Source organism: Gorilla gorilla, chromosome 10 (genome assembly GCF_029281585.2).
Source record: "Gorilla gorilla gorilla isolate KB3781 chromosome 10, NHGRI_mGorGor1-v2.1_pri, whole genome shotgun sequence".
In the NCBI taxonomy this organism is placed as follows: Eukaryota; Metazoa; Chordata; class Mammalia; order Primates; family Hominidae; genus Gorilla; species Gorilla gorilla.
The window spans coordinates 82,546,665-82,560,341 of record NC_073234.2 but is presented as its reverse complement, the minus strand read 5'-3'; the positions used below and the strand labels follow the sequence as shown (position 1 = coordinate 82,560,341).

The 13,677-nt window shown below is 40.7% G+C and overlaps 1 protein-coding gene, 1 long non-coding RNA gene and 1 pseudogene across 2 annotated transcripts in view; 2 read left to right on the top strand and 1 right to left on the bottom strand.

Moving 5' to 3' along the window:
• CAND1 (cullin associated and neddylation dissociated 1) overlaps window positions 1–1,130 on the bottom strand; it is a 44,572-nt gene extending 43,442 nt beyond the window's left edge. The window contains exon 1 of the mRNA XM_004053523.5: window positions 242–1,130. Within this exon, the coding sequence (XP_004053571.1) occupies window positions 242–309 (68 nt within the window). The 5' untranslated portion in view covers window positions 310–1,130. The remainder of the gene's footprint in view (window positions 1–241) is intronic.
• Window positions 426–2,038, top strand: LOC134756573 (uncharacterized). Its single transcript, XR_010129362.1, has 2 exons — window positions 426–505; window positions 1,362–2,038. It is a non-coding gene; the product is annotated as an uncharacterized lncRNA (long non-coding RNA).
• A 3,609-nt stretch (window positions 2,039–5,647) lies between these two features.
• LOC101150663 (N-acetyllactosaminide alpha-1,3-galactosyltransferase-like) lies at window positions 5,648–6,776 on the top strand (annotated as a pseudogene).
• Window positions 6,777–13,677: the final 6,901 nt, after the last annotated feature.

The window sequence follows — 13,677 nt, the reverse complement described above, 5'->3', positions numbered from 1 at the left end:
AACGGGGCCTAGAGACCGCGGCGGGCAACTGCCTAGGAGAAAGAATGGGGGGAGGGGGTTGCAAGAGGGGAGAGGAAAGGGGCTCCGCAGGGATCGGGAGGCCAGCGGACCGGTGGGCTGGAGACTTCGGGGCAGAGAAGCTACCGGCTACGGCCGAAGGGGTGGGGCAAGGCCTGCGTGACGGTCAAGGCCGCGGCTGCGAGAACCCCGAGGTGGGGTGAGGGTCGGATCTCGGCCTCACCTAAAGTCCTTGTCGCTGGATGTCATTTTTTCCAGCAAATTGGAAATGTGGTACGAGGCGCTCGCCATGTTGACGGCCTCGATCCCGCCCGCTGGCGCTGCTGGAGCTGCTGCCCGCTGCTGCTGCCGCCGCCGCCGCCACTGGAGCTCCTCCTCTCGCTCGCGGCAGCTCCCGCTTCCAGGGTCGCAGCGCGACGCCGACGCTGACTAGGGAGGCGCCTCGACGGGCTGCCCCCTCCCTGGCGAGGCGTGGGCCTGTCCCGGGGTAAGCCGAGGCTACAGAGCCAGCCTAACGACGGCGCTGTTCGCGTGAGAACGAGCTCATGGGCGGCGGGGCGTACAGTAGGGCCTCTACGGGGAGCCAGACACTTCCACTCAGGGCCGTCTCGCTCCCACTCGCTCCGCACTCGCTCCCTAGGGCAAAAGGCCAAAGCCCGCCTCCTTCACTCCGGGGGCGGGGGCGGCAGACGCGGGACGCTACGGAAAGCTAAGGTCAGAGTTCACGGAGGCCTCCCCACGCACGCTGTGGAGAAGAGAGTTAAAAGACAATTCGGTTGGCTGAAGCCTGTGTCAGTTTTCGTGTGACCCGCCTTTTGAAGGCATGACAACACACACACAAAAAAGGGGCTGTTCTCGCGAGACTCTAAAGCGACGGTTAAGGGACAGGAGGCGAGTGGAGCAAGTGGGCCTTAATCTGAAAATAACTTGATTATTTAATGACATTAAGAGAAAAAGATTACGAGCTTTGAGAAGGAGGAAGCCTGGGAGTAACGACAGTTAAGGAGTTAGCTTGCGGAACCAACATAAGAATTTATAACAGGGAGGTGTCGTTTGGGATCAGACGCGTGGCCTGCATTGCCTTAACCACCATGGTGTAATGTTGCCACGTGAAAACCACAAATCCCAGAATTCAGTCGGGTGATACACTGGCTCAGAATGTGATTGGCTGCGGGAACTAGTAGCTTCCTCATTGGCTCCCTTGGAAGGAGTGAATGCTGGGATTTGCAGTCTGATGGGGGAGCCGTGCTGGGTAAAAACCTTAGAATCGTCGCGCACTCCGTTTCTGCCGCGGCTTCTTATATTCTCCAATACAGGCTTTTTCTGTTATGCGGTATTTGCAGAGCAGGCTGCTGCAGTTTGACCAGGCGCATTGCGGATCAGTTGGTGTTCTTGCCAGAGGCCTAGCAGCAACTTCCTAGCGCTACTACTTGCACCTCCCAAGGCAGCTGAGCCTCCCCACTTCTCTGGCCAGACACACTCCTACCGTGCATCGTAGAACCACCTCTCTGACGCCAGCAGGACCTTAGTAAGAGTAATGGGTATGCGACAGATGGCTGTAGTCAGGCCCTACTGATTTCAAAATAGCTAAAAGACTATCTCTGTAGTTAGCTTTTGTGGCCTTGATGGACCTGCAGCTGTGTATTGTTCCCTCAGACATACAAATTCGTGGAGATGAGTTATGAAAGTATTTAGTATCCAAGTTTTTCATCTGCTTAATATTTGGGATTTCAAACACAAGTTTTGCCAGCTAGGGGTCAACATCCCTGAAAGTGTTAGGGATGGAGCTAGCTGACAGGCCTTTCTAAAAGAACAGAGAGCCTGGTGAAGAGATGAAAAATCAATCTCACTTGATACTCCTGTTAAAAACAACAACAAACCTTTAAATAGCTCTCTACTAACACATAACTCAAATCCGATCAAATCTACCTGACCTTTACCATTGTTTTCTGTATTCATCAACTATTACTGAGTACTTCAAAGTCAGGCAATAGGAGTTAATAAAACAGATGAAACTTGATTAAGCCTCATAATATGTGTCTAAATTTCACACATACCTCTGATCTGCTCTCATGTATCCTTTTACTTAAATGTATGTAATATAAAGGCCGGGTGCGGTGGCTCATGCCTGTAACCCCACCACTTTGGGAGGCTGAGGCGGGCAGATCAGGGCGTCAGGAGTTCGAGACCAGCCTGGCCAATATGGTGAAACCCCATCTCTACTAAAAATACAAAAATTGGCTGGGCATGGTGGCGCGCCTGTAGTCACAGCTACTCGGGAGGCTGACGCAGAAAAATTGCTTGAACCCAGGAGGCGGAGGTTGCAGTGAGCCGAGATCGTGCCACTGCACTCCAGCCTGGGCGACAGAGTGAGACAACGTCTTAAAATGATGATAATAATATATACGTAATATATGATATTTTTTCTCCCCAGTAATGCCATATTTCATTTTGCCAATCTGCCATGATTAATATATCTTTCATCAAACTGTCCTTAGTGCTTCAGCCACAATTAATTGCCTTTTGCTCTGAATAGCCTTTCCACCATATTTAATGTAAAACACACACACACACACACACACAAAGAAGCAGGTCTTTTTTTGTATGTGTGGACCTCAAGGCCTCAGTCATTTGGTATTATCAATAATACTTTCTTTTAGCCTGTGTCCACTCAGAAAGCAAATCATGGTTTGTCTTTTTCTGTGTGTAAATTCTTTCACTTTTGAATTTCCAGCTGAACTATAATATTTGGAGTCAGATTCCTTAAATATAAATCATGTTTACAGCCACTTACTTGGTGTCATAGGCAATTCATTTTCATCTTTCTCAACTTCAGTTTCTTCATGGGTAAATGATGATCAGGATATTACCTCAGGTTGTTTTAAGAGTTAAATAACTCCTAACCTCAGGTGATCCACTGGCCTCAGCCTCCCAAAGTGCTGGGACTACAGGCATGAGCCACCACGCCCGGCCCAGCCAAATATGGTGAAACCCTTTCTCTACTAAAAATACAAAAATTAGCTGGGCATGGTGGCAGGCATCTGTAATCCCAGCTACTCGGGAGGCTGAGGCAAGGAGCATCTCTTGAACCCGGGAGGCAGAGGTTACAGTGAGCCGAGATCGCGCCATTGCACTCCAGCCTGGGCAGCAAGAGCGAAACTCCATCTCAAAAAAAAAAAAGTTAAATAAAATATCCTATATAAGGTGCCTAGCACATTTCCTAGACCGTAATAATAATATTTATAACTAATATTTCCTACATACTTAAGGAAGGTCCAGAAAAGCATAAACATTAGCTATTGTTATATTATTTTAATCTTTTGTTTGTACCTATTCCCAAGTCATTCTACACAACCACTTCAGAGTTGTCCAAAACATTGTTTTTATAGTACTACTTACTTATTGAAAACATTCAGTGGCTATTACAGAATAAAGTCCAAATGTTTTGGTAGTTGGTGGCCTTCATTTGTCCCTAAGCTTTTCTTTCTGACCTTTCTGTCACTGTTCTAATGTAGAAATTGCTTCTACTAAAGTTTTGAGTCCTTCAAAGACAAAAGTACAAGTCTTTGTATATAATAATAATTGTTATAATTATGAGCATTTTTAAAATTTATTTATTTTTTTGAGACAGAGTCTTGCTCTGTAGCCCAGGCTGGAGTGCAATGGCACAATCTCGGCTCACTGCAACCTCTGCTTCCCGGGTTCAAGCGATTCTCCCTGCCTCAGCCTCGCACGTAGCTGGGATTACAGCACGCCCGGCTAATTTTTGTATTTTTAGTAGAGACAGGGTTTCGCTATGTTGTCCAAGCTGGTCATGAACTCCTGACCTCAGTGATCTGCCCACCTCGCCCTCCCAAAGTTCTGAGATTACAGGTGTGAGCCACTGCGCCTGACCTTTATGAGCATTTTTTTTTCCTTGAGAGGGAGTCTCACTCTGTTGCCCAGGCTGGAGTTCAGTGGCACAATCTCCACTCACTGCAACCTCCGCCTCCCATGTTCAAGCAATTCTCATGCCTCAGCCTCCCAAGTAGCTGGGATTACAGGTGCCTGCCACCATCCCTGGCTAATTTTTTTATTTCTAATAGAGATGGCAGGGTTTCACCATGTTGGCCAGGCTGGTCTTGAACTCCTGACCTCAGGTGATCTGTCCACGTCAGCCTCCCAAAGTGCTGGGATTACAGGCGTGAGCCACCATGCCCTGCTGAGCACTTATTTATGAGTCAGGCATTGTGTTAACTCAATCCTCAGAACAGCCCTATGAGATTGGTGTTTTTCACATTTTAAGTATGAGAGGCACAAAGAGGGTAAGTAACTTCATAAACGTCACCCCTGCTAGAGACTAGGAATGTGAAATAAAAGTAAATGGAATTAAAACCCTCTAAATTTTCACTAAAGCAATTCTGATACGGCATGAAATAAAGAAAACATCAAAATTCTTAGGGGAAAAAAGACCCTCCAGGGCTTTATATGGCTTTCCATTCTTCTGCCCTGTTATTACAGGGAAGCTCTGCTGTAGGATTTCCCAAGTTGTGAAACCTAGAACACTAGTTCCATAAAATAATAGAAGCAAATACTCTTGGGTCTTGGGTTATGTGTTGGCTGGGGAAGGAGGATGTTGTTGCTGAGGAGGGTTGTGGTTAAGAGAAGAAGTGCAGGAAACAGTCTTCTTAATAGTACCATGTCTCCAAACTTTTTTTTTTGAGACATAGTCTCACCCTGTCACCCAGGCTGGAGTGTGCAGTGGTGCAATCTCGGCTCACTGCAACCTCCACCTCCCGGGTTCAAGTGATTTCCTTGTCTCAGCCTCCTGAGTAGCTGGGATTACAGGTGCGCCCCCTCGCCCAGCTAATTTTTGTATTTTTAGTAGAAACGGGGTTTCACCATGTTGGCCAGGCTGGTCTTGAACTCCTGACCTCAAGTGATCGTCCCGCCTCGGCTTCCCAAAGTGCTGGGATTACAGCCACAGCGCCCGGCCCACAGAACATTTAATATGGCGGCATGTAAGAGGAATATGTAGTATGCAGCTGCTTGACACATTTGAGCATAGAATTTAAAGTTGTACCTGTATCATCTCAAGGAACGAGAATACCGTGACCATGAAACATAATTTGAAAACCGTTGTTCTGTAGGTAATTTTTTCTGAACCTAGTGCTGAATGGATGATGGGGAGGAGAGAGTCTTGGCAGAAAATAAGTTTGATGTTCATTTTTAAAACAGCCTTCTGCCAAGTACATGTGGCCCGTGCTCAATTTCTACATTTGTTGTAAATGAGTTAAAGGGAATAAATAGATCTATATTTATTCAACTGGTTGGTAATTTCTGAAATAAAATTCTGAGTTGAATGTCAAAGCCGATACGTTTTCCCGGCAGGCCTTGCTGGGCTGGGGCGGACGCCGCTAGGCGGCTGATCCGAGCGCCCAGGGGCCACCTGGGCGGGGAGGGAGGCGGAGTCTTACCTAGGGTCCCTCGCGACGCGCCGGCCCTAGGCACCCGGGTTCTGCCAGTCAAGAGTTGGAACGCAGCACCTTCCCTTCCTTGAACTCTTCCTTCTGCAGAAGGGAGCTCAGTAGAACTTTGTTGTTTTGCTTTTTACTCTGGGGTGAAAGAAGCAGATGATAAGGAGAAAATAATGAATGTCAAAGGAAACGTAATTCCTCCAATGCTGGTTGTCTCAACTGCGATTGTTGTGGTTTGGAAATGTATCAACACCCAAGAAGGCTCTCTCTTGTGGATGTATCACTTAAAACACCCATAAGTTGTTGACGGCGGCGGGCAGAAGGGCCGGTGGTTTCCAAGCTGCTTCAACAATGGGACCCACAATCCTCAAGCAGAGGAAGAAGAAGACATAGACAAAGAAAAAGAGAAAGAAAAAAGAAAAGAAGATGACAAAAAAAGAGCTTCGGCTATGGAACTGGTTTAATCCATACGATCGCCCAGAGGTGCTGACGGTGACCAGTTGGAATGAACCGGTTGTGTGGGAAGGAACTTAGAACAGAACCATTCTAGAAAATTATTATGCCAAACAGAAAATTACTGTGGGTTGACGGTTTTTGCTGTCGGAAGACATGTAGAGTATTACTTGAAGGAGTTCATAGCATCTGCTGATAGGTACTTCATGGTAAGCCACAAAGTCATGTTTTACATCATGGCCGATAATATCTCCAGGATGCCGTTGATAGAGCTGGGTCCTCTGCGTTTCTTCAGAGTGTTTGAGATCAAGCCCGAGAAGAGGTAGCAGGTCATCAGCATCATGGGCATGAAGACCAACAGGGAGCACATGTTGGCCCACATCCAACAGGAAGTTGACTTCCTCTTCTGCATGGATGTGGACCAAGTGTTCCAAGACAATTTTGGAGTGGAGACCCTGGGCCAGTCCGTGGCTCAGCTATAGGCCTGGTGGTACTGGACACATCCTGAGGAGAATACTTAGGAGAGGCAGAAGGAGTCGGTGGCATACATTCCATTTGGCCAGGGGGATTTTTATTACCACGCAGCCATTTTTGGTGGAACACCCATTCACTTTCTCAACATCACCCAGGAGTGCTTTAAGGGAATCCTCCAGGACAGGAAAAATGACCTCGAAGCCAAGTGGCATGATGAAAGCCACCTAAACAAGTATTTCTTCCTCAACATACCCTCTAAGATCTTATCACCAGAATGCTGCTGGGATTATCATTATAGGCCATCATGCAGATATTAAAATTGTCAAGCTATCTTGGCAGCAAAAAGAATATACGTTGGTTAGAAATGATGACTGACTTCAAATTGTGCCAACAGTTTTTTGAATTTGAGAGAATTATTATTCTGGCTACTTCCTCAGAAAACAATTTTAACTTTAAGAAAATATTAATGAAACACCAACATTGCAATCACATACTATCTCTCCTTGTAACTTTGAGCATTGTAATATGAGAGAATGAATCTATGGTAATCGGGTGTAAATTCCCAGTGATTTCTTATGTATTCTGAATTTGGGGGAAATACTATCAGCTGAACCAGAAAGAACTTGTCTAAGGCAAAGATAAAGCCAGAAACAGGCCAGGCACAGCGGCTCATGCCAGTAATCCCAGTACTTTGGGAGGCCAAGGGGGTGGATCACCTGAGGTCAGGAGTTCGAGACCAGCTTGGCCAACATGGTGAAATCCCGTCTCTACTAAAAATACAAAAAATTAGCCCGGCATGGTGGCGCACACCTGTAATCCCACCTACTCAGGAGGCTGAGGCAGGAGAATCACTTGAACCTGGGAGGCAGAGGTTGCAGTGAGCCAGATTGTACCATTGTACTCCAGCCTGGGCAGCAAGAGTGAAATTCCATCTAAAAACAAACAAACAAAACTCTAAATGTGTCAGATAACATCCTGGAGAAAATCAGGTGGTAAGGGAAGTGTTGGCAGCGAGATATGGTTGTAGGGGGTTATACCTTTGATTTCAATATTTTCCTGTTTCCGATGGATCTAAAGAACATGGAGTTTTTATTTGCAGCAGGGGAACTTTCAGTAAGGACACCGTTTGCCTTGGCAATCCTCAGAATACTTCAAGAACAGATTGTTTCAGGCCATCTGTAGTCCATTCTTTTCTCATCAGGATGTCATTTGGTTTCTGTGTGAAAGTTTGGTGGAGATTCTCAGTAGATATTATGATGGTGCATGGTCAGAGTCCCAGGGAATCTGAATGAACCAAGGTGCTCAATGTGAAGTGAAAACAGCCTCAACATGAGTGCCATGAAATAGCAAAGAGAGAGTGCAAGAGAGGGGCTGATCGCTGTGGGGCAGTGCCACCTTGCAGGAACACATGCTGTGAGGTTGGTGCTTAAATACATCATGGATCCAGGCACTGAATGGGAGGCAGTATGGGTGATTTCCAGCTTGGTTGACCCCATGACTGACAAACAGCAGGGACTTGAATGGAAGATGCTTCTTGTTTTGCCCAAGTTGTATTCGGTCTACCAGACTCTGCAACTTATGTCTTCAGATCCTTGGTGAGGAGATATGGATGCTGTCAGAGACGGCAAACGCCTGCAGTGGATCAAAGAGGTTTTCGAGGAGTTCCATTTCCAGAATGTGGGCTTCATCAGAGGACAATGGATCATCAGCTAGTCCCACCACTTAGCTAGTCTGGACCTCAGGGTTCCTGTGCCCCTCATACCCCAACTTGGAGGGCTGACATCAAAGAGTAAACTGAAGAAATCAAGTAACCTCTCATTTTTCATCTGCACTATGGAAGTGTAACAACTAGACGTGTAACCAGCAAAAGGGTTCGGCCATTTGTTTATAGAAAGGAGTCAAAATAATAATGAGATGTGAAAGAAAGAGAGCAAGACTTTACTACTTGTGTTAGCAAGGGGAAGAATGGGTGAAATTTTAAAAAATTTCCACTCTTCCCTTTGTGGAGGGAAGATAGAGATTTTTAAGGAGAGAGGGGTTTGGAATGTAGGAGAGGAAGTGGGTATGAGGTGGCACGGTTTGTTTTAATGACTTATTGTGAATTGTTTTATTTGGTGAAGGCCCTGGTGTCATTTTGGGCTTTAATTAGGTTACAAATTAATTGCAGTCAATTTTATGGTCAATTTTTGTTTTTTCTTGGAGATGGGGTCTCACTCTATCTCCCAGGCTGGAGTGCAGTGGTGTGATCTTGGCTCAATGCAGTCTTGACCTGCCAGGCTCAGGTGATCCTCTCCTACCTCAGCCTCCCTAGTAGCTAGGACCACAGGCATGCACCACCCAGCACAGCTAACTTTTTGTATTTTTTTTTGGTGGAGACGGGGTTTCACCATGTTGCCCAGACTGGTCTCAAATTCCTGGGCTCAAGCAGTCCTCCCACCTCGGCCTCACGAAGTGCTGGGATTACAGGTGTGAGCCTTTGCATCTGGCCTATAGTCAGTTTTTAGCTGGGAGTGAGTTTCAGCCTTGACTGGGGAGAGAATTTTGGAGGTGTCTGGTTTGTGTTAGGATTTGGCCTTTGACATTTTAATGGAAATATATGACTAGATATGTGAGTATGGCATGTACTTAACAAGGATGTAAGTAAATAAATATGCATAAGGCATGGGAGTATAGTATGGGAAAGAAGGGGAGTGGCGATTTATAGTACATTTTGAGGCTGTATTTTAAGGCAAAAGGAAGCAGATATATAGTTTGTCTAAAGTTATATTTTGAGATTGGGAGAAGGGAGGAAAGAAAATATTTTGAGGTTGTAAAACACATTTGTAGTTTATTTTCAAGTTATATTTTGAGACTGGGGAGAAAGTTGGAAAAAAAAAGTTTTAAAATGCAGTTTGAAGTTAAGCTGTTTGGTTGTAATTTTTATTGTCAAATTTTATTTTATTTGTATGGAAAATGGCTGCCATAATTGTTTTGGCTATTTTTTTGTTGAGAAGGGGCATAGTTTGGGGGTATTAGAATGGAATTGATTTATTTGGATTTGGAAATATTTATGAGTATTTGGGCCTATAGACAATATTTATTGGAGTGTTATAGTTTGAGGTTTAGAAAGTTTTGGGGAAAGTCTGTCTTACAGTTTTACATAGAGGGTATAATAGTAGTAAGTTTTATAACACAGGGATATATCTACCCCTGTAGGCCAGGCCAATGTTATAAGTAGTCTTTGTCACTAACATGGTCCTGACCTGAATTAGAATGTCCCCTATTGATTTAGTGACAATGTAGGGTCACACATAGATTTAATTTTTTGGTGTATATTTTGTAGGGCTATTTGAGGCATTTTTGAATTTTTTAATTATGTAGGGTTTTTATTGTTAATTGTAATTGGATGTGATGACAGGTTGGCTAATACATATATTTAATAGGCTGTAAATAGGGATATGAATATTTATGAAGGTGGCTTTAAGTCTTGTTTAGTTTATGAGGGTGGATTAGTTTGGTTAGTTTTTTATTTAGAAGGTAGTATTGTACATGGGCTAGGCCTTTTTATGTGATGAAGGCAGAAAAAAGTTTAGTAAGAGGCATTTTTATGGAAATAGAAAAGCAAAGATTAATGTTGGAAACTATTTGGATGTTAAAGTACTTTTAGTTATAGAAGAGGAAGGCAGTAGTAATTTGACATTTTCTTTGTCTGTGTTATAAGGAATAAGCTTTAGTTTGTAAGGCCTCAGAAAAGAGGTAGTAGTAATTTTATTGAGTTTAAGTTAGAAAAATAAAAGAAAAAAATTGAAAATATTAGTTTGGAAATTTGTACTCTAGAAAGAATTTAGGATTTAGTTAAAATTATAGAAAATAATAAAAACTCAAAAACAGTGGATAAGACTAGAATTTAATTACAGGTGTATTATAGTTAGGTTTTTTGAAACTTTTTTTTAGTTTTTGTTTTTATTAAAGATAAATTATAATAGGACACATTTATAGGCAAAATAAGTTTTAGTTTTATTATATTTGGCTTGTGTATTTGTATAAAGTCAGTAAGAATAATTATTTGTCATATAGGCTTTTTTAAAAATTGGCTTTGTTGGAACTTTGTTATAGGGAATTTTAGATTAGATCTTTTGAAGTTTTGAGTCCAGTCATGGGTTTATTTGTGTCTTTAAATATTTGTATTAAATGGGCAAATTTTTTCTTTTGAGGTCTCAAGAAAACTTGGGGCTGTGGTTCCTGTTAGAAAGTGACACTTTTTATTTGTTATAGGTTAAGAATTTTGTATAGACACTGTATAGACAAGGTATGAGGTTAGTTTTTTAAGGGGCTTTTATTGGCTTTATAGGTTAATTTTGATAATTTAAAGTAGTTTGTAAGTATGTTTTTTAAATTAAAATTTTGGTAAAATAGTGTTTTTAATTGTGTTATAAAAGAAAATAGATTTTTATTGAATTTATGTAAATAATAATATTGTTATAAATTAAGTATATGTATAAATAGTTTGTAAATTTTGGAGAGATTAGCTAGAGAAAAATATGTCTTAAATTTTCTTTATAGGAGTGTATTTTATCTGACTGTTGAAAGTTGTCAATAGCTAAAAAGAAAAAGTTTTTTGGACTTTGTAAAAGAGAAGAATTAACAGTGTTTTAAATAAAAAGTTATAAAAATATTTTTTATTAGTATAGTTTATGTAATTAATTTCTGTTTTGTTTGATATGTATGAACACAGTAGGTTTTATGGGAGTCTTGAATTTTTTTTATTTTACTGGCATAATTTTTAAAGTTATTAGATATTTGTATTTAAGAGTATTTATTAGAGTTTTATAGTTGATTATAAAATTGTTTTGAAAATAATTAAAACAATTGTGGATGACAAAAGTTTTAAAGTAATCATGGTTAAAACTTGGTTACTTTTGTGGCACATAATAACTTCATGTAATTATTATCGATATATATTGAAACAGAATTATAGGAATTTTATATATTTTTGGAATATATATTGACAATATATTTATGTAAATATAGCTTAAAGAAGAAAGTCAAACACTATTTTATCCTTAACAATCTTTTTGTATAATTTTAATACATTAAATGTCAAATTGATTTTCTTGGACTTTAAGGGACTTAATATTTAAAGAGTCGATTAGATTACAAGAAGGCTTAAAGCCAGGTATGATGGCTTGTGCCTGTAATCTCAGCACTTTCGGAGGCTGAGGTGGGAAGATTCCTTGAGCCCAGGAATTTAAGACCAGCCTGGGAAACATGGGGAAACCGCGTCTCTATAAAAAAATTAAAAAATTAGCCAAGTGTAGTTGTGCACGTCCGTAGTCTCAGCTACTGGGGAGGCTGAGGTGGGAGGATCACTTAAGCCTGGTAGATGGAGGTTGTAGTGAACCATAATTGTGCCACTGGCCTCCAGCCTGAGCGACAGAGTGAGACACTGTCTCAACAAAAAAAAAAAAAAGAAAAGAAAAGAAAAAAGGCTTAATTTAGAATTTGACTTTGAAAAGTTTGTCAAGTATTCTAGGCTTAAATACTTGATATTACAAAATAAATAAAATTTTAGGTCATTGTCAGTTATTTAGTACAAGTGGTAAATAAAAAAAATTAAGACAAAAATCTCTACTCATTGGTAGAGGGAGACTGTTTTTTAAATAGGATCCAATAAAAACAGCATGAGGCCAGCATGTCTCTTTTTTTTCTTTATTTGTTGCTTATTTAAAAGGCAAATAAAAATCTTTTATTGTTTTTAATATTATATGAAAGTGTTGTTTAAAAGAGAAAGGTAAATTTTACTTTTGTATTTGTGTATTATTAATGTTAAACCCAATTTTTAATAAAACTTTGTTTATTTAATTATAATGACTATAAAGTAAAATTTTTATAAAATTTTTATAACTATAATTTTTTGTTAAAAAGTAGATTAATTTTTTGAGAAAACCCTGTTATTTAGACACACGGTCCCATATTTTGGCCCTGGATTAGTATATTTTTATTTTAATGTTTAACCTATGGAGAAACTAAATAATTCCCTTTAAATTTTAGTCAACTTGTTTATGCTTATAGAACTTTTAAAATAAGATGAACTCTTTACAAATTTTTTATATTTATTTAAATTTTAAATTTTGTTTTGTTAAGGTAATTTTTAAAACTCCTTGGATTAGACAAAATTATATTTTTTAACAAAAATCATATATACATATATATTATATATATATGTATATATATATATATTTTTTTTTGAGACAGAGTTTTGCTCTCGCTGCCCAGGCTGGAGTGCAATGGCACATTCTTGGCTCACTGCAATCTCCGGCTCCCAGGTTCAAGCGATTCTCCTGCCTCAGCATCCCGAGTAGCTGGGATTACAGGTGCCTGCCACCACGCCTGGCTAATTTTGTATTTTTAGTAGAAACGGGGTTTCTCCATGTTGGTCAGGCTGGTCTCACACTCCCGACCTCAGGTGATTCACCCGCCTTAGCCTTTCAAAGTGCTGGGATTACAGGCGTGAACCACTGCGCCCGGCCAAAAAATTGTATTTTTATACCATTTATAACTTTTTACTAAAAGCAGATTTAATTTTTTAAATATTTTTTTGTATATTTTGTATGTAAAACTGTTTTTTAGTAGTTTTAGCTTTTTTTTCAGACAGTCTTGCTCTGTTGCCTAGACTGGAGTGCAGTGGCACCATCTCCGCTCACTGCAACCTTCACCTTCTGGGTTCAAGCGATTCTCCTGCCTCAGCCTCCTGAGTAGCTGGGATTACAGGCATATGCCACCACACCTGGCTAATTTTCGTATTTTTAGTAGAGACAGGGTTTCACCATGTTGATCAGGCTGGTCTCGAACTCCAGACCTCGTGATCCGCCCACCTTGGCCTCCCAAAGTGCTGGCATTATAGGTGTGAGCCACTGTGCCCAGCCAAGTTTTAGCATTTTATAGATGAGAACCATTCTACAATTTTGGAATATGTTTTTCATATAATAAATTTTTTAATTGGAAATGGCACAGACATTTAATAAGCATCTATAATGATTTTAAGATTTTAAATTATGTACAAAGTTTACTTATAAGCATTTATCTCATACATACTCAATTTTTTATTTTAATTGTTTATTTAGATTACTTTTGAAAACAGATATTATATAGGGATGGTCATGATTTAAAGTTATTTTTTTCTTAACTATTTCAAAGTTTATGAACATAAGGTGTTTAAGAATTTAAACGTTAAACACATGGACATTTTGTTGATCATTTAGAAGATTTAGTTGCTTTTATTCAATATTAAGTGTTT